This window comes from Chlamydotis macqueenii, chromosome W (genome assembly GCF_036417535.1).
Source record: "Chlamydotis macqueenii isolate bChlMac1 chromosome W, bChlMac1.mat, whole genome shotgun sequence".
Taxonomy (NCBI): domain Eukaryota; kingdom Metazoa; phylum Chordata; class Aves; order Otidiformes; family Otididae; genus Chlamydotis; species Chlamydotis macqueenii.
Window position 1 is genome coordinate 32794373 of NC_141592.1, and position 21054 is coordinate 32815426.

General features: G+C 53.1%; 2 protein-coding genes across 2 annotated transcripts; both read right to left on the reverse strand.

Moving 5' to 3' along the window:
• Positions 1-5646: 5646 nt before the first annotated feature.
• LOC147596638 (olfactory receptor 14J1-like) lies at positions 5647-6582 on the reverse strand. The gene has a single exon (XM_086769485.1). The coding sequence runs from the start codon at positions 6580-6582 to the stop codon at positions 5647-5649; it is 936 nt and encodes a 311-aa protein (XP_086625611.1).
• Positions 6583-11277: 4695 nt separating this feature from the next.
• On the reverse strand, positions 11278-12240 carry LOC104474901 (olfactory receptor 14A16). The gene has a single exon (XM_010122693.2). The coding sequence runs from the start codon at positions 12238-12240 to the stop codon at positions 11278-11280; it is 963 nt and encodes a 320-aa protein (XP_010120995.2).
• Positions 12241-21054: the final 8814 nt, after the last annotated feature.

Genomic DNA, 21054 nt, shown 5'->3' on the forward strand with positions numbered 1-21054 from the left:
AAATTGAGAGTTTGCAGTGTAGAAATGGGGCTTTCAACCCTAGAACCAAAGCATGGCACCTAAATTGAAGGTTTTGGTCCAAAAGGAGGCATTTGGATCATAAAAAGGAGAGTTTGGACTCTCAAGATACAATTTGGACCTGAAAACCAACTGTCTGGATCAAATAAACGATGCTTTGGAGCCTGAACACAAGGCTTTGGACACTCTAGACGTGGTTTGGACTCTGAAAAGGAGACTTTGCAAACTGAAACTGAGACTTTGGACAATAAAAATCACAGAATCATTGAAAAGAATCATAGAAGCATAGAATCATAGAAGGGTTGGAAGGGACCTTCAGAGGTCATCCAGTCCAACCCCCCTGCAAGGACCAGGGACATCTCCAACTGGGTTTTGTAACTCGGACTGAATCAAGCCTTGAACACCTTGGTCTGACCCTGTTTCTGAACAGGGGGGACTGCAGACGTCCCGAGGTCCCTTCCAACCTCACTTCTCTTACAATCTTTTGATGATGCTGAGCTTTGTTTCTAACTAGAGCAGAAACCTTCTGGTTTAGGGACAGGAAATCTCCTGGGCTGCAAGTGACCATTTACACCAATTTCTATACCAGTGAAGAAGAGTCAGCACCTCAGCGCGACTCCCTCTGTGAAAGAGTGAAAAGTCCTGGGCAAGGAATTGGGGTGGGGAAGGGGGGCAAGGGGCTCTGTGCACCACACAGAATGATCGTGTTTTTATGCCTGTCGGGCTGTCAGATGTCAGTAAATATCAATGCAAATGAAAAGAAGAAGAGCTGAAGACAAACATGCAAAGCAAAGGAATGTGTCAGCAGACTTTCCAGCTTTTGTTCACTTTTCTGGGTTTTCTCTTTTTTTTTTTGAAATGGAAAAAGTTTTCCAGGATTGGGAATGGATGTAGGACACAAATATTTTTCAGCTGCAGGGACACAGACACCCGGTGCCAGTGCAGATGCCCTGGGAACTCCTGCCCAGCCTTCACCTGCAGCTTGCAAGGAGCTCTGGTCTCCCACAGGTCCTGTGTGACAGATGCCAATCCCAGGCCAGCACCTCAGGTACCCCGGGGCCCCTAAAAGTGGCACTGCCTGTTCATGGTCAGACAGCTAGTATGTTACTGGAAAGGTGCACTATCTTATTTTTTACATTTAGATAAAACATACAAGCACATTTTCCTCAGCTGTAGCATTCCAGCGCTTTTAAGAAACAGCAATGTTTCCCCACCATGAGAGAACGGAAACTGCGAGGAAGTGTACTTATGGCAGGAGGAGAAGCATTGGCCTTCCCCTGTACGTGCGTCACCACTACTCTGTTATTTCATGTCCCTCCTCATTCCGGTGTTTCCACCTCTCCTGATGTCTAAGGACGTCTTTCAGCAGACTAAATGAAGGCAGGCCCTTCCCATGGCTCCCAGGTTTCCTCATCTGCTGGCTCTTTGGTCATTCACCGGTCTGGTTTCTGCTTTGAGCCTCAGGGAGTTAGAAACTTGCTTCATCTTTCTGGAGTCTAATTAACCGTGAATTGTGTTTACATCTGTCCTTTCTTACCTCTCTGTCAGGTGGCCGATGAGGGCACTGCTGGGCTTGGGGTGGTGAGGAGCAAGGTTGTCCAAGCAGAGTTCAAGGGACTGCTTTTCCTTCCTTGCCAGACCTCCTTAGGAGACAGCCTGGATCAACATCCATTGGAGAGCGCTGCTCTCCCTTCTTCAGTAGCCTGGAGAAGTAGACAAAATGCCCTTAAGAAGCAAAGCTAACTTTTTATTAAGTACTCTGTGACCTCTTTACTTACGTCCCTGAAACATCTCCACTTAGCTCTACAAGACATGAAGACTTGAAAACATGTGTAGAAACCAAAAGGCACATGACAGCTTTCTGCACGGTAATGAGCCCCAGGGTGCTTTGGGTGCTGAGTCCGTGAACCCGAGCGACGGCGAGGAGATTTGCACAAACCTTTCCAGGAGTCAAAGTCGGAAGCAAAACCCAAAGGACCTTGAAGCATTGCTGGGTCCCTCTGAGGGCCACGACTGACACAGCCTCTCCATGGACTTGTTACAGCAGATGATTGGAGGCCATGATAAGAGGCAGGCAGAGGTAAGGACCAGGCAACGCTGGTGCTGAGAAAACCCTTGGTTTGTTTGACAAAAGATGATGAGCAAGGCCTGAGCCCCATCCCTAGGGAAGAGAGCTCTTGTCCCTTCGGTGTTGCTCAGGGCTCTTCCTGCACATGCGGGAGGTGCAATGCCAAGTGAAGGAGAACGGTTTCACACCTCCCGGCCTCCTGGGGTGGGTGTGAGTAGACAACAGTGCCCCATTGCCCTGAGGATGATGTGTCTCCTGTTAGGCCTCAATGGCAGGGTCATCAACCATAGCCAAGGGGACAAAGACCCCCAACCTTGTTCTCACAACAGGATGTCCCTACCTGTACTGGTGTCTCTCCATCCCCACTAGCTCTTCCTTGAATCACAAAGCCACGGGCTGGTCCAGAATCCCTCTGAGGGACTTTTGCACCACAGCACTACCCTCAGGATGACATTTCTTTATCCTCAGGTCCACTCTGGTCCTCCAAAGCTGCAGTTGCTGATGGTTTTCCTTTCTCATGCTGTTTCCCACCACCAAAAGCAAAAGTGCCGTAATCTTGGTAAGAAATTTTTAAGCTCCTCTTCTTTCTTCAGCCACCACTTCAGCAGGCTAAAGAAGCTCAGGTCTCTCAGCCTCTCCAAACACAACCCCTGTCAGCATCTTGGAAGACTTTCTCTGGTCACATGACATTTCATAGAATCATAGAATCATAGAATGGTTAGGGTTGGAAGGGACCTTCAAAGGTCATCTAGTCCAACCCCCCTGCAAGGAGCAGGGACATCCCTGACTAGGTCAGGTTGCTCAGAGCCCAGCCTGGCCTTGAACGTTTCCAGGGATGGGGCTTCCACCACCTTTCTGGGCAACCTGTTCCAGTGTTCTATAACTCGCATTGTAAAAATTTTTTCCTAATATCCAATCTAAATCTACCCCCCTCTATTTTAAAACCATTACACCTTGTCCTATTGCAACAGGCCCTACTGAACAGCTTCTCCCCATCTTTCTTGTAGGCCCCCTTGAGGAACTGGAAGACCGCTATCAGGTCTCCCCAGAGCCTTCTTTTCTCCAGGCTAAACAGCCCCAACTCTCTCAGCCTGGCCTCATAAGAGAGGTGCTCCAGCCCTTTTATCATCTTCGTGGCCCTCCTCTGGACCTTCTCCAACTGGTCCATGTCCTTCTTGTGTTGGGGGCTCCAGAACTGGACACAGTACTCCAGGTGTGGTCTCACCAGGGCAGAGTAGAGAGGGAGAATCCCCTCCCTCAACCTGCTGGCCACGCTTCTCTTGATGCAACCCAGGATGCGGTTGGCCTTCTGGGCCACAAGGGCGCATTGCCGGCTCATTTCCTCCCCATTCCTCCAGAACGAGGAGCCCCACACTGGGTTACACTACTTTAGATGTGGCCACACTAGTATGGAGTCAAGATGGACAAAAACTGCCCTTGTCTGGGTGGCCGTACTCCTCCCAGCAGAGGAATATGTGCTCACGGCCATATTCCTGTGGATCATCGCTGGCTGCTGTGGCACCTCTTCTCATGCCCAAACCCTTCTCCTTGACTGAGGCTGCTCCTCAGTCATTCATGTCTGAGCCTGCCTTGATGTAAGGGTCCTGTGGTTTATGCCTGGTAGACAGCTCAGTCCCACACAGCCACTCGCTCACTCATGATGTTATATGGTGTGGAATATCCCTTTGGTCAGTCAGGGTCAGCTGTCCCAGCTCCCAACTTCTTCTGCACCCCTAGTCTAGTTTCTGGTGAAGCAGCACTAGAAGCCAAAAAGTCCCACACTGCTCACCAGTAACAAATATCGATGTGTTACCGGGGGTCTCTGGGGTCCCTGGAGCCATCGCAGTGACAAGCGGGAGAGCGCTGCCTGGGGTAGGGCTGTGGCTGGCACGAGGAGGTGGGGTCTGCAATGATGTTCCTGGGACAGTTTCTCCTGACTGTTCATACAGCAACCAGCCAGGCTGGATAGCTGGACTGAGGGACTCTTCTAGAGAGCCCCCATGGGCGTGAGATGGTCTACAGATCCCCAAGTTCTCCTCTCTATGCTGCCTTTTCTCAAAGGGGTCACAGAGGCTGCCAGCCCTCCAGAGGACCCAGGAGACCCCTTGTCCTCTCTGTGGTCAGAGCTGGGCCCCAGTCCTCCAGCACAGCCCCAGCTGAGGAGCCTTGTCCAGGGGTGACTTTTAGGGTAAGGATGACACATGGGGAGGGGAAGGTCATCTCAAGGACATGTGCTGGCAATTGGGACTGAAGGACCACAGCAAACTGGCATGGCTTCTGGGTCAATACTTCAGTGCAAGCACTGACACAGGGTCCCAGCCTTCCTTTCCATTCCACCCTTCAGGAGGGACAATGGCACTAAGCCATGGCAGGTGGTGGACACCAATCCTTCTCCAGCCACTTCACAGGCCTGGTGGAGCACCAAGGCAGTGAGGACTTCTGGCTCTTCACCATGAGTGTGCTTTAGGCTCTCCAAACTCTGGGTATTATCCTGGAGTAGCTGCACACCAGATTTTTTCTCTCCAAGGCCATTTCCAGCCCTGGTCAGCTCCTGTCTGGTCTCTCCCCATGTCTACTCTGATCTGTCTGGGTGCTCCTGGCCCTTCCCTGTGACCCCCACAGGGCCCCAAGCTGGCAGTGATGCTCTACAGAGCCAGTGTGCTGCGGGACCATGGGGTGACCCCCACTGGCTGTGCTGGTCATGTTGGGAAGCAGATGCAGCTGGATGGGCCACGCTGCCACTGAGCTCCTTCCCAGCCGTCCAAAGCTGTGGAACGGGCTCAGAGCATTTCTCCTGACGCGAGATGTTTTCCAGTGCGCACACTGAACCATCCGTGGGCTTTTACTGAAGGAGACATGAGTCACCCCCCAGTCTCTTTTTCATTACCTTGCTGGGTCTTCACAGCCTCCCCTGGCACAGCAGAGCTCTTGTTTGCTTGTGAATACTTAAATATAGCGTTGTGCCTCTGAGTGACCCCACCTTGGATGGTCCCTTCTATTGGGAAGCCTACCCCCACACACATGGTGTCCCTGTAGGTGCCCTCTGCTCTTCTGGGGTCTCCAGATTCACCTCAGAAAGGCAGGAAGCTTCCACTCAGCTCTGCTGCCTGCAGGAGAGCCCTGGGCAGGCAACTTTGAGCCCCTTCACTGTCTCCAGTGGCACAGGGCAGCCACAAGTGAGAGCTTAGCTCAGCCCTCGCTCCCCAAAATATTTCCCTGTGCCCTCTGCCCATCAGCCCACTGAGAACCAAGCTCAGCCACAGGCCATGGCTGTTCCCTGAGCCTGGTCCTGACTTCAGCAGGAAGAAGAGCCCAGCCTTCAGGAGCTGCCCTTGGGAAACACCCTTTTATTACAGAGCTGATGCTCAGGAAGCCAGCTCTGACACTGTGATGGCACATTTACCAAAGTCCTCTGTGTCATTCGGCACATCTCCTACACCTGGAGATGTGAAGAGAGTGCAAACATTGCTGTATGAACATGACATCACAGCTGAACAAGAAATACAGCACAAGCTGCCCTGAGGAAACCTAGGATCAGGCTGTGAGGACAGCTGGGCAGCTTACTGCTGCTGAAGGTGACCCCATTGAATGAGTTTCTTCAACGCTTCTTTGAGCTCCTGGTTCCTCATGCTGTAGATGAGGGGGTTCACTGCTGGAGGCACCACTGAGTATGCAACAGCCACCACCAGATCCAGGGATGGGGAGGAGATGGAGTAGGGTTTCAGATAGGCAAAAAAAGAGGTGCTGACAAACAGGGAGACCACAGCCAGGTGAGGGAGGCACGTGGAAAAGGCTTTGTGCCGTCCCTGCTCAGAGGGGATCCTCAGCACGGCCCTGAAGATCTGCACATAGGACAGCACAATGAACACTAAACAGCCAAAGAATAAACAGGATGTAACCACAAGGATCCTGACTTCCTTGGTGTAGGATTCTGAGTAAGAGAGCTTGAGGATCTCGGGAATTTCACAGAAGAACTGGTCCACAGCATTGCCCTGGCAGAGTGGCAGTGAAAATGTATTGGCCGTGTGCAGGACAGCGTTGAGAAACCCACTGCCCCAGGCAGCTGCTGCCATGTGGACACAAGCTCTGCTGCCCAGGAGGGTCCCATAGTGCAGGGGTTTGCAGATGGCAACGTAGCGGTCGTAGGCCATGATGGTGAGAAGAAAAAACTCTGCACCTAACAAGAAGAATAGAAAGAAGACCTGTGCAGTACATCCTGTGTAGGAAATGGTCCTGGTGTCCCAGAGGGAATTGGCCAGGGATTTGGGAACGGTGGTGGAGATGGAGCCCAGGTCAAGAACAGAGAGGTTGAGGAGGAAGAAGTACATGGGGGTGTGGAGGCGGTGGTCGCAGGCTATGGCAGTGATGATGAGGCCGTTGGCCAGGAGGGCAGCCAGGTAGATGCCCAGGAAGAGCCAGAAGTGCAAGAGCTGCAGCTCCCGCGTGTCTACAAAGGCCAGGAGGAGGAACTGGGTGATGGAGCTGTGGTTGGACATTTTCTGCCTCTGGGTATGGCTATCTGTTGAGAAGCAAAAGGCAGTTCTGAGTTAGGTCAGACTTCTCTGAGCAAAGCGTATCACACATCTCATAGCAACCCTGCACTCAGACTCTTTTCAGGAAGATCTCTCTGCAGCTCCCTCACCTGAGCTCTGGGCTTTGCTGGCTGAGAGGACCATTGGGAGCAGGGCCTCTGTAACGGGCCCCTGAGGAATTCCTCTGGCTGTGCAGCGAGAGGGAACTAGGACAGCGGGGTGATCTCCAATTAAATGTACTCGTGTGCTGTCAAAGGGCTTTTCGACATCGTTGTCCGCAATTTGCCCAACTGCAGAACAGAGCTGAGGGGGTTTTCTTGTATTTATTTTGTTCCAGTTGCACCTGCCACATTTAGGAGTGGTTTTGGACAGTTGATGTCCCTGGCATTTCTTGTGCACTCCACGTGAAATCCTGTGGGTCCTGAGAGGCAAAGGGACTGTCCCTCAGAGCAGAGGGAGGAGAGCGGCTCTGCCCATCAGTCCTGGTCTCAGCTGTCCTGCGCTGGCAGGCTGGAGCTGGAGGATGATCACACTCAGGGGTTCCCCTGGAAAGAAACTGGGCACTGCTGAGAGCAGAGGGACCCAGGTTCAGAGAGCAGATTGACAGACTCCTTGCCTTTTCTCAGGGTACCTGAGGAGGATCTCCTTCTTCCCCTCCCACACTGGGACACAGCGGGAGCATTGCAGTTGCCCCATAAAGCTGCTCGACAGCATTTCCATGGCCTTAACACCAAGGTGTCTTCTCCATGGGGATCCTAGGTAGCACACAGAGATTATGGGAGACTGGATAAGTCCTGAGGTAGAGCTGAAGCTGTGAGAAGCCCTGACCCATGCAGCACTCTCTTGAGAGCAGAAGGACCCTGTCCTACCCTGCTGGAGGTCACTACTTCCACTGAGATCTTCCCCTAGCAGAGCTGTGGGAGATCCTTGGACAGTCTGAACACTGATGCTGCCAGACAGCAGAGTCCCTGCCCCAGCACAAAATCCTGTGGGGTGCAGGGACCCTGCTCTGAAGGACAGCCCTGGGCACCCCTGCCTGCACACCCACCTGCACAACCCTGCAGCCATCCCTGGGAGAAGAGAGACGTCACGTGCAGTCCTCTGATGGTGCAGCAGGGAAGCCCTGCTCTGCAGTGTGTCCTCCTGCTCCACGCCAGAAAAGCCAGGAGAGTCATCTTAATAGGTCCTACTGACTCTGCTGTGTGCCAGGTCTAGGAGACACTTCCAGGAATGCAACCGCATTGCCCTGCAGCCTAAGACTTACCATGTCAATGGCTGTGAAGATTTCTCCCCAGGTGAGCTCTGAGCTGCCCTCCCAGCCCAGGCTGCTAATAATGTCTCTCTCACGTCCCTCCCCTCCCCTCGCTGCCTTCAGGCAGAGCCCTCAGCCCTGCTGCGCTTGGCAGAGGAGCTGCTCCTGGGCAGAGCTGTCTCTCTGCAGCGCTGCCCGCTTGCCATCAGCTCCCTCCATGCCAGGAGCCCAGCCCAGCTCAGCAACAGAGGCCCAGCCCAAGGCGGCACTTTCTCTGTCCCCTCGGGGCTCCCTCCAGCTGTCCCTGGGGCTGCAGGGGAACCTGCTGCCAAACAGCCTGCAGCCACCACGGGGGTTTTGCTCCCACACCTGGGGAGGGACACTTCTTTCCAGCACTCTCATTTCACATAACAGAGAAATAATGAGGCTTAAGAATCATCTTCTCTTGTCCCATCATCAGGCAGGACACACGGACAGGGATGGGGAGTCATCTCTGTTGCATCTCCTACTGATTCACCTGAGTCAGTCAGGGCATCTCCTTCTGGGACTGTAGTCCTGGGGTCAGAAGGGGACTCAGCTCCCTCCCACACCTGCCACAAACACACTGCAGCTGGGATTCCTCTTCCCTCAGCTCAGGTGTTGATGAAACAGGCACCTGCATGTGAGGTCCTTGTCCCAGCTCCCATGGTCATCAGTGGAGATGGAGGCCAGGAGTGAGCTCTGCAGAGGCCAATAGCTGGTGACAGTTGTTTGGTTTGGAGACAGATCAAAGATATGTGCAGGCTGACACAGAGACAGGACAACATCTAGGGGCATCTTCTTGGTGGCTCTGGGGAATTCCCTTTGGCCACTGAAATGACAGCTGATGCCCAAATTAGGGGCAACTGAACCCGTCCCTACTCATGATGCTCAGGGTGGCCTATGGAGGTGTTCATCCCACAGAACAGAGTCATGTGCCATAGGGAGAGCTCAGTCTCTCTCTTCCTCTTCTCCACCGGTTGGATTTACTAAATCTTTCCTGACTACACTGGCAGTTCTCTCATGTTCGTGCCCACGTTGTGTTCCAGAATTCCAGGCAGATCTACTCCAATAATGTTCAAATCCAGGCCCACAGAGCCACGTGAGATTGCAGGGCTGGCAGGGACAGCACAGGACCTCCAGAAGGGCATTTCCCATTTGGGGTGGGTGCGTTACAGACACCCTGGACAGCATCGCAGAGAGTGTGATTTGGTTCCTTTGTGCATTGAGCGCTGCCATCAGTCAGAGGCATCAGCCATCAGATGCTGTAGCAGAGGCAAGGTCTGTCCCTTCTTCTGCCCAGCAGCTGCAGACATTGCGTGCACACAGAGTGTATCACACTGGGATGGTTACTCACCCCCATGGCCATACAGCCAGGGAGCACACCAATCACTTCTACAGTGTGCCTGGTACGTCTTGTCTTCAGAGACAGCATCCTCCAAGGACAGCCATGGTTCCTATCCAAACTCAGCTGGAACTCCAAAGGGAATTCAAGGGCACCAAGAGGAGCTGCTGGTGCTTCAAGAAGTTTTAGAGAAGAAGCAGAGACAAGGTGGGACCACTGCTAAATTTAGTAAGAGCAGGTGCAGACAGATCTCTGTGTCTCTTCAGCCCCAGTTACCACCAGCAAGGCCTCCCAGGCCTTTGAGCTTCGAGGCAGGAATCTGGATGGGAAAGGGGAAGAGCCAGGGGTGGATGGGGATCGAGCCAGGGGTTACTTGAGCAAATGGCACCCTTGTTAGACCATGGGTCCAGAGAGGCTGCATCCAAGGGTGCTCAGAGAGTGTTTTTCAGCAGGAGGTGCTGGTCTGTTATGATCCCAGTAAGAAAGGACCCAGTTAGACTCCGTGAGGTATCTTTTGAAATTGCACAGATAATCTCACCTCCCTTTAAATGCCCAGAACCTCAAGCCGTGTAGCATCAAATGGGCCTTCAATGCAAATGCCACACACAATGCAGACTAGACAGTCTCCTGCTTTGGTCAGCCAAGCTACTCGAGGATTTTGTTGCAAGGAAACATCTTTGTTCATAATTGTCACCATCAAAAAGAAATGTTTTCATGAGATCTTCCTGCTGCAGGGTTAAAGGTGAGGCCACACAGGAGGCATCACGGTTGGTACTGAGTGGGAGCTGCCTGCAGGATCTCCTGTGCAAAATACCACAGCAGCTACCTCAGAAATACCAATGGAGTCGACAAAACCAGAAATGCACGGCCAATGGATAAAGATTATCAGAGCAGGCTGTTCATTTGGGAGAGTGATAGGACAGTAGCAGAGAAGAACTTGTGCAGGAGGAATGGAAAGGGAAGCAGAGGATGTGGTCAGGGCTGTTTGGGGGCACCTGTGTAGCAGCCCTGCACTTGATGTGAGTGATTTCTGTGGTCAAGGAGAACCTGAGAGCTTTCCCTGATTGGAAAACATGAAGAGGAAGGAAGGACAGCATCATTCAGGCTGGAAGGGATCTCAAGAGGCATCTCAACCAACCCCGTGCTCAGAGCAGGGCCAGACCAGATTGCTCAGGGCTTTATCCAAACATTTGCAGTGATTTTGTGTTTCTCCCTCTCTGCAGCCTGGCCCTCTCTTGTTTCAGCCAATGGCCTCTTGTCCTTGTGTCTTGTATCATGGACATAAGCCTGACTCAGCCTTCCTGGGAACGGTGCCACACTGCTGCATGTTCTGATCATGACCTTCCTGTCTCCAGGCTGGACGAACCCAGCTCCCTCAACCTCTCCTCACTGGCAAAGTGCTCCAGCCCTTGACCATCTTGGAGGCTAAACCTGCTACAGCCTGCTCGCATCTTTTCTGTACTGGGACCTGAAATCCAGATGCAGTAACCCAGAGAATCCCTTCCCTCCATCTCCTGACCGTGATCCTGGACGCACAGCCCAGGATGCTGGTGGCCTCCCTTGCTGCCAGGGCACACGGCTGCCTCCTGTCCAGCTCCCTGCCCACCAAGACCTTTCCCACAGGGCTGCTCCCAGCCAGGCAGCCCCCAGCCTGTGCCATCACCACAGTGAGTCCCCTGCAGGGGCCATTTGTCCTTCTGGGGATCCATGAGGCTCCTGCCAACACGTGCTGGAGGTGGAGGGGGATGTCAGTAGCACCCTGTGTCCTCTGCCCTCCAGGAGATCCTTAGAGGTCTGTGGCCTCTCTGTGCCATTCTTACTCTATTGGGGATGGATCTCAGAACAAGTCGTCACCACAGTTTCATTTATTTTGCTTAAATATACAGTGAGCCTGGCTCCACATTTACACGAAATCTCTGGATCGTATCAGACAAGTGGATACTTAGGTAGGAGGGAATGAATAGGAAAAATTATTTGTAGACAACACTATCACACGTGGAAAAATAGTAAATAAATATAAAGAAGGAAAGACAGGAATAAGGTTTCATGATATACGCTGGGAATAATTTGGAGGAAAGATGGCAGAAAAACATCCAGTCATCAGTTTCCTCAGGGCATCCTTGAGCTCCTGGTTCCTCATGCTGTGGATGACGGGGTTCACTGCTGGAGGGACCACTGAGTACAGAACTGCCATCACCACATCCACGAGTGGAGAGGAGACAGAGGGAGGCTTCAGGTAGGCAAACATGGCGGTGCTGACAAACAGGGACACCACGGCCAGGTGAGGGAGACACGTAGAAAAGGATTTGTGCCGCCCCTGCTCAGAGGGGATCCTCAGCACAGCCCTGAAGATCTGCACATAGGACACAACAATGAACACAAAACACCCGAAGAATAAACAAACACTAAACACAAGGACTCCAATTTCCCTGAGGTAGGAGTCTGAGCAAGAAATCTTTAGGATCTGGGGCAGTTCACAGAAGAACTGGTCCACAGCATTGCCCTGGCAGAGTGGCAGTGAAAATGTATTGGCCGTGTGCAGGACAGCGTTGAGAAACCCACTGCCCCAGGCAGCTGCTGCCGTGTGGACACAAGCTCTGCTGCCCAGGAGGGTCCCATAGTGCAGGGGTTTGCAGATGGCAACGTAGCGGTCATAGGCCATGACGGTGAGGAGAGCACACTCTGCACTGAATAAGAAGAATAGAAAGAAGATCTGTGCAGCACATCCCAAGAAGGAGATGGCCCAGGTGTCCCAGAGGGAATTGGCCATGGCTTTGGTGACAGTGGTGGAGATGGAGCCCAGGTCGAGAAGGGAGAGGTTGAGGACGAAGAAGTACAGGGGGGTGTGCAGGCGGTGGTCGCAGGCTATGGCAGTGACGATGAGGCCGTTGGCCAGGAGGGCAGCCAGGTAGATGCCCAGAAAGAGCCAGAAGTGCAAGAGCTGCAGCTCCCGTATGTCTGCGAAGGCCAGGAGGAGGAACTGGGTGATGGAGCTGTGGTTGGACATTGGCTCCCTCTGTGCATGGGGACCTGGACAAGGAGGAAAAGGCAGTGAGAAGTCAGGGCACTCTTCTCTGACCAAAACCTATTCCAGTTCTCATGGAAAACCCCCAGAGTGCCTCTCCCTGTTCTGGAAGGTCTTTGGCAGGCTCCTTTCGTGAGGGCCAGGTGGTGCTGGCTGAGGGTGCCACTGGGAGGTGGGGGCTCTGCCCTGGGCTCTGAAGGTGTCAGTCCTGCCCTGCAGCAGTAGGCAAATAGGAGCACAGTGATCTCAGATTAAATCCACTTTTGATACCAAAGAGCTTCTCAGCATTGTCCTTCCCGATTCACCCGAATGCAGAGCAGAGCTGTGGGAATCTGGGTTTGTTTACTCTCTTCCAGTTGCATCACCACCACTGAGGAGTGTTTTTGAGGCAGAAATCCTTGGCGTTCTTGCTGCGCTCCAAGTGAAACGCTGTGGGTGCTGACAGGCAAAGGGATTGTCCCTTAGTGCAGGGTACGGAGAGCTGGTCTGTCCATCAGCCCTGCTCTCAGCTGCCCTTTCCCTGCAGCTCCTTGAGCCTGAGGAGGATCACACTCCGATGTTCCCCGTAGAAGAACCTGGACTGTGCTGAGAGCAGAGGAACCCAGTTTCCAAGTGCAGCTCTCCAGAACCCTCCACCCTCTCTCTGATTCTGCTGCAGGAGGATCCCAGCTCTCCCCTCCCAGCCCGGACACACAGGGCTCATGGCAGCTGCCACATACAAGCGATGGGCAGCACTGTCATGGCCTTAGCCCTGAGGTGTCTTCTCCACGGGGCTCCTCTCTGGGGCACAGAGAGTCCATGGGAGTGCTGTGACCTTGTGGAGGGCAGCCCGCATCCCAGCACCACTCCCAGGGCAAGAGTCCAAAGTCACAAAGATGGGGTGTCCTGAGGTGAGAGCCACCTCACTGCCAGCCCCACACATTGCAGAGCCCAAAGCCGCGGGGGAGGGGGAGACAAAGGCAGCAAAGAAAGGAGGAGGAACACAGAGAAACAGCCCAGTGCTCCTGCCAAGGGAGGAAGGAGAGGGACAGACAGACAGGTGCTCGGGAATTTGTCCTCAGTGAGGGTCAAGCTGCCAAGAAGAAGACGCAGCCTGACAGCCCGTGACAGCAGAGGCTGTGCTGGGTGCCAGAGGACACCAGGAGATTGCTCTGGGAAAGAGCCTGTGCTGCAGGGGGTGGCAGGGAGCTGCCCGAATCCCCACTCCCACAGCGTTTCTGGCAGCAGCTCCCTCTCCCTCCCTGCCCATGTCTCTGCTGCCTGCAGCTGTCCCTGCTGGGAGCTGCTTCTCTGTCCCCAGGTCTCCTCCCTGCCACCACTCACAGACCCCATCCCACTCACTGTGCGCTCAGCTCTGCCCTGCAGACCCCTCCCAACAGCAGGGCACTGCCCAGGGGCATCTCTGTGTGCCCAAGGGCTAAGGAGCAGCTCCAGCACATCCCACAGAGGCCAAGGACGCGATGCTGTCGTGCTGTCTGTAGGCTGAGCAGTGCCTTGGGGACTCCATGAGGTTTCTCACAGACCTGTCCATGTACCAGTGCAAAGCTCCTTCAGTTCCAGTGTCCTGTCCAAATCCAACACCTCCACTACCCTTTCCCTGCCCTCTCTCCTCTCCCCCAGTGCAGGAGATGAACTGGGGGCCATGAAAGCAACTTTTGCCTCAAGGAGCAACTTCATGGACCTTCCTGCGGAGTATGATGAGGTAGACCTGGCATCTCTTAGTGTAACAGCTAAGGTGTCTCAGAGCACTGTCTACGTCTGACAGATCCATTTCCTTTCCCACCCATCCAAATAATACAAACCTTAATGCCAAGGCTCTGGAATGCAGAAAGTGAGGAAGGAAACCCTTGCTTTGCCTGTCATCTTTGAAAGCACCTCTCCAGAAATATCCTGAGAGTTTAATGTGGAGCTGTAAGCAGTCCTGAACCATGAAGAACGCGTGCGACAGAAGGACACTGACCTGCCAGGGGTCACTCGTTCCCCCCACAGCTTCTCCCCACAGCAGCGCTGGGAGCTCCCTGGGCAGGCTGAGTGCTGAGCCTGGCAGGCGGCAGAGTCCCTGCCCCAGCACACAGCCCCTGGGCTGCAGGGACCCTGCTCTGAAGGACAGCTCTGGGCACCCCTGCCTGCACACCCGCCTGCACAGCCCTGCAGCCATCCCTGGGAGAAGGCAGCCGTCGTGCCCTGTCCCTCTGATGGTGCAGCAGGCAAGCCCTGCTCTGCAGCACCAACTTCCCCTTTGAGAAACCAAGAGCCCTCCTGACAGATCCCATAAACTGTCAGATGCACAAGCTCTGGGAGATCTCTCCAGGAACAACAGCTAAATTGCCCTGCACCCAGAGACTTACCACATAGAGGGCTCTGAAGATTCCTCCTCACTGACCTCTCAGCATCCTCCCGCTCTCAACTGCCTTTATGTTCTCTCAGCCGCTGCCTCTCTGCAGCGCTGCCCGCTTGCCATCAGCTCCCTCCATGCCAGGAGCCCAGCCCAGCTCAGCAGCAGAGGCCCAGCCCAAGGCGGCACTTTCTCTGTCCCCTCGGGGCTCCCTCCAGCTGTCCCTGGGGCTGCAAGGGAACCTGCTGCCAAACAGCCTGCAGCCACCACGGGGGTTTTGCTCCTCAGCTGGGAGAGAAGAGTCACGTCTTTTCAAGCACTGCCATTTTCCTGCTCACAGACAGAGTCAGCTCTAAATATCACCTGGCCTTGTCCCGTCAGTAGGCAGAATACCCAAAGTGAGGGATCTCTACCCCTGCTGAGGGAAGGGATTCAGCGCAGTCAGTGCAGGCATCTCACCCTGGGTCTGTAGTGCTGGCGCTAGAAGAGGACTCAGCTCCCTTCCATGCACACCACAAACCCACAGGAGCTGGGATTCCTCTTGCCCCTGTTCAGCTCAGCACAAAAGGGCATTTGCCTGTGAGCTCTTTCTCTCAGCTCCCCTCCTTCTTACTGGAGATGGAGGGCAGCAGGGAGTTCTTTAGATGCAAAGCCCTGGTGACAGCTGAGGTGCCCGAGGTGGCCCAAGGTTTGTGCGGGAGACTGCAGGCTCAGGTGGAGCAGTTCTTAGGGACAGGGCAGTGTCTGGGGCTTCATCTTGGAGGCTGTTGGGAAATTCCTTTTGCAAACCGAAAGGTCAGCAGACGCCCACGTTTAGGGTAACGAAACCTCTTCCTACTCAGGACATGCAGGGAAACCTGTAGAGCTGTCCATCTGCCCCGCTGGAGTTACTTTGCACACGGAGAGCTGGGATTCTCTCTTTCCCTTCTCCACTACCTTTATTTGTCAGATCTCCACTGACCATAATGTCTCACGGCCTCCTGCCAGCGCTGTGCAGCCCAGGCCTTCTTCCCTCTGGGTCTGGTGAGAGCAGGGTTTGCTCACTCTGTGGGCACCGACACTGTTGAGGAGGGGGAGTGAGATCTTGGCTGAGTGGGAATCTGGCCTCAAGCCAAGGTCAACCCAGCGCACACCATCTCGCACAATGCTCTTGTATGGAACCTAGGAAGCTGCAGTCTTGATAGGTGGGCAAAGAGGGGAGTAAAAGAGTGATTGGATGCATTCGGGTCTCTCCTGGGACTTGATGGTGTTATCAGTGTCCTGGAGCGGCTGACCGAATTTGCAGATGACACAAAACTGAGGCAAAGGAACGAAGCATACAGTGGAGGGCTGCCTTCTGGAGGAACCTTGACAAGTTGGAGGACTGGGCCAACAAGATCCTAGTGGATTTCAGAGAGGAGAACTGCCCAATGCAGTCCCTGGGGTGCCCTGACCTTGGGCACCAGCCCTGCCTGGGCTGCAGCTCAGTGGAAAAGGCCCTGGGGGTCTTGGTGGACAACAGAGCACTGTTCAGTATACAGAGAAGATTACTGGAAACTTCATAGCAGCATGTCAGTACCTATCAGGCAGTTAAGATGGAGCCAGGCTCTTCATTCTGGTGGGAGGACAAGAGGCAAGGGAAAAAATCTGAAAGCAGGTTCAGGTGGGAGATGAGGACCATGAGGTCCATCAGGTCATACTCATGAGGTCACACAGGCACTGGAAAAGATTTTCCTGACAGCTTGGGGAGTCCCCATCCTTAAGGGTTTTCAAGTCTTCTTTTCCTCTAAATATGGCCTCCAAACATTGAGAAACCAGTCCTGCTCATGCCAGAATGAAGCAAAACCCTATGGCACCAGCACACGCTCTGCCTCCCCAGGGCCCTCTCCTCTCCATGAGAGAGATCTTCCACCAGCCCCACACTTCTTACACATTCAGCCCTCACAGTTGTACAGGTATGGCCTGCCTACTGGCCTTCACCACTGTCACCCTTGTAACTGAGGACAAACACATATTTTGGCACTCCCAGTGTCAGCTGGCACCTGCTCCACACCTGGAGCCCCCTTGGCCATGGAAAACAGAAGAGGCAAGGTCCACTTGCCCAGCACTGGGCACAGATTTTTCCTGGGAACGTGGCCGAGGAGCTGTCATCATGTGTGTCAGCCTGTGGCCTGGCAGGGGTGGAACTGGGACAAGTGCTTCTGAGGCAAGGCTGAAGTAGCTCAGCTGGAGAGCTGGAGAGCATTCCACTGAAGATCTAAAGAGTGTTCCCCACCTCCCTGTGCTTCACGTCAGTGGTCGGTAGAATCATAGGGTCATTTAGGTTGGAAAAGACTCCTAAGAGCCTTGAGTCCAGCCATTAACCCACCACTGCCAAGTCCACCACTGAGCTGTGTCCCTAAGGGCTTTTAGATCCCTCCAGGGATGGTGACTCAACCACTCCCTGGGCAGCCTGCTCCAGTGCTTGGTAACCCTTTCAGTGAAGAGATTTTTCCTAATATCCAATCCAAACCTGCCCTGGTGCAACCTGGGACTGTTTCCTCTCTTGCTGTCACTTGTTCCTGGGGAGAAGAGACCAACACCCACCTTGCTACAGCTCCCTTCAGGCAGTTGGAGAGAGCAAGAAGGTCTCCCCTCAGCCTCCTTTCCTCCAGCCTCCTTTTCTCCAAACAACCCCAGTTCCCTCAGCTGCTCCTCATCAGACTTGTGCTCCAGACCCCTCACCAGCTTCAGTGCCCTTCTCTGGACACGTGTCCTTCTTGTATTGAGGGGCTGAAAACTGAACCGAGTATTCGGGGTTCACTCTCACCAGTGCTGAGTACAGGGGGACAATCCCTTCCTCAGTCCTGCTGGCCACACTATTTCTGATACAAGCCAGGATGTGATTGGCCACCTCAGCCACCCGGGCACGCTGCCAGCTCATCCTCAGACAGCTGTTGACCAAGACCCCCAGGTCATTTTCCACCAGGCAGATTTCCAGCCGCTCTTCCTCCAGCCTGTAGCATGTATGCAACAGTTGCTTGTCCTTACACACAGCAGACCTCTGCCAATCCCATGACCTCTCACACAGGATGTTCCAAAGAAATATCGATCTTCCCCTGTAATGTCAGTGCCGCCACTCTGCCCGTATCTGCTGTATTTAATTTCTCTCATCGTTCGTATGGTTTCACTTGTCCAGGTACAAGGACTGTTTCTCACATCGTCTTTTCAGGTGCAGGCTGCCTGGACAAAGGCCACTTCAATTATTCTCCAATTTCCTCCTCCCATGACTCCTTGTTCATTCAGATACCTCGCACCCATCTGGTTGCTGCTCTGAGCTCCAGGGAGTTAAAAGCTTGCCTGTCTTTCAGAAGCCCAGTTGTCTCCTGTGGTGGTTTAGCCCGGATCACCACACAGTTTCTTATTCACCCTCCCCCTACCCAGTGGGACAGGGGAGAGAAATTGGGAAGAAAGGAAAACTCGTGGGTTGAGATAAAAACAGTTTACTGAAAATACTAAAAACTACAAAGCTAACAGGATATAAGGATATTAATATATACAAAATGAACAATGTACAATTTCTCACCACCCGATGTCCGAATGACCGACGCAGCCCGTCCTGAGCAGCGATCACAGGAACAACACCGAGCAGCAAGCAAAGGGGGAGAGCAAGCTAGCAAGGTAGAGGGAACGATGCCAGCAAGCAAGAGAGAAGAAAAGGATGCCAAGGGTGCCCGAACGGATACCCGACAAGAAAAGGAATAACTGAAAATGATGCCCCCTCCCATGGGCAACCCCCACTTATATACTGAGCATGACGTTTATGGCATGGAATACTCTCTTTGGCCAGTTTGGATCAATTATTCTGTCTGTCTTTTGCCCAGCTTCCCGCATCTGCACGTTAACGAGACTTGGAAAGCCAGACAGTGTCCTTGGTCTCATTCACAACAACTCGTATCATCAGAATGTTTTTATCAACATTCTTCACACACAAAATCCAAAACACACCAGCTACTGAGAAGAAAATTAACTCCATCCCTGCTGAAACCAGGACACTCCTCAGCCAACTCTTTAATTCTCTCTATAAACACCTTTGTTTTCTTCTCCATCTGCCTGCCTAAAATATTTCTCGTAAGGCTCTCCTTTGCAGAAAGGCAATCTCATGGGATGCAGCCTGTACTTGGCGTGTGGCTGTGCAGTGTGCTTTATTGTCTAGGAAACATTTTCCTGTTCTCTTTGTGAAAAGGAAAATTGCTGCTGTGCCTGTGCGCAGGCAGTTCTCGAAGGAGAGCAGGAGGGAGCTGGCGCAGTGGAGCTGTAACATCCAGCGGTGGAGATCAGTGGAGAAGTGTGATGCAAGGAGCAGTGATGTGAGTCCCAGGTGGCCAAAGACAGCAATGGGGAGGTGTGAGAGGTGAGGAGCAAGGTTGTCCATACAGTGTCAGACCGCAAGGGACTGCTGTTTCTACCTGTCCAGCCATCCTGAGGAGACACCCTGGAGCGATATCCCTTGGAGAATGCTTCTGTCGACTCTTTTAAACTGAGAAGCAATTAAAAATAAACTTGAAAATGAAGCAGCACTCTTGTTAAGTGCTCGCTGAAATCTTCCTCCTTAACTCCCCTGTGAAACCTCTCTCTTTACCTGTACAGATCTTGAAGACTTGAGGAAATCTATAGGGAGAGACACGGCTCGTTAGGGCTTTCTGTATTTTAACGAGCCCCATGGTGACTTTGGGGCTCATTAAATGAACTTGAGGGACTGAGAGGAGATTGAAGAAACTTCTCAAGCAGTTACAGTCAGAAGCAAAGCCCAGAGTACCTTGGAGCATTGATGGGCCCCACTGGGGGCCATTCCTGACAAAGCCTCCCCAGGGACTCGTTAGAGCAGGTCATTGGAGGCTGTGAGTGCAGGGAGGCAAAGGCCCTGTGCAGGGGGCTGTAGTGCAGAGAAAACTCTTGGTTTGGTCAGAAAGCAGAAATGGCCAGAGCCCCCGGGCCTGGGAAGGCACATCCTGTCCCTCACGCATGGCTCAGGGCTCTTCCTGGGGGCAGGGAGATGTGAAAATGACCAATGCCCAGCGCAGAAAAACTGTGCCGCGTCTCTGCACTTACCCAAGTAGAGGCAAAGTGAAAAAAAGTCCACAACCCAAAATCCTGTTTCTCCTGGGAGACCTGAGTGGTGCGGGCAGCTGCCGTAGCCAAGGGGACAAAGACCGTGGTTCCCTTAGGCCTTTCAGTCTCGCCAGAGCCCTTGGCCATCTCTGCTGTGCTGTGTCACACCCTCCATGCCTGCGTCTCTTTCCTTTTGCCTGATGACACCAATCATTATTTCCCACCTAGCTCTCACCCTGGCATTTTCCTGCCCTCACCGGTGTCCCTGCATCCTCACTGGCTGTTGTTGAAACACAAGCCATGGGCTGAGCCAGACTCTCTGGGTGTGGCTTCTTGCCCCACAATGCCACCCTTTGATTGGATTTCTTTTTCCTCACCTCCAATCTGGACCTTCCAAGCTGCACTTTGTGGAGGTTTCCTTCTCTTCCCACTACCAAGAAACACTCTACAATCTGAGACATCACCCTTCAAGCAGTTGAAGGCTACTGCTGTAGTGCGCTGGTCCTCCACCTCAAAGGGCTACAGATGCCCACGTTCCTCAGCTTCTCAGTACAGACCCCAAATCCCAAAAGTCCAGGAGAGCATTCCCCCATGTAGGGTCAGGGATCACCTTCCACCTTCCGTTCAACCAAGGCCTTCTACAGATGTCTGTGGTCTTCCAATTCCTTAGTTATCAGGATTCTTCTTCTCACCTTTGTAAGGTGGTTCGGTGATCCTGACCAGGAGACCGTCGTACATCAAGGACTTAGTGATCCACAGACCAGTAAACCTGAGTGTAGTTGTCATGGATGGGCCATTCAGATCACTTAAAGAACCACAGTCAACAGCATCAGCAAAAGTGATTTTATTGAAATGCGATGTGTAACAGTGCGACTTGGCAAAGGCTGATGGGAAGGTTCAGCCTGAGACTGCATAGAGGATGTAACAATGATTCAGAGTCACCAGCACAGAATCGCCGTTACCAATACAAAATCCTGGTGCACTGTGATACCAGGCCATGTGCGATGTCGGTCACGTACCAAAGATTTGCTGTTTGTAAGAGATCTCTCAGCCTGGAGGAGCAAATGGGAGAGGTGTCCCAGCTCAAGGGGAGATCAGCGCCATGCAGCCACGGCGCTGGGCAGGGAGAGCTCCGGGAAGGCTCCCTTTGGCTGTCGTATTTACGGGATCAAGTGGTTGGCTGGTAGTCAAATTGCATGTGATGGGAAAGGTGTGCGTGAGACTGCTTGTACCCACAGCTTTCTCTGTCCCTTGAGAAATGAGTCCTGGAAAAGCCACCGGCTATTCGTGTGTTAATTGTGTGATGGATGTTCCAAGCTGATAGGCATCGATGCTCACTGTGTCACTCATTATGATGCCCCTGGATTCCATTTTGAGTTCCAACTGAATAT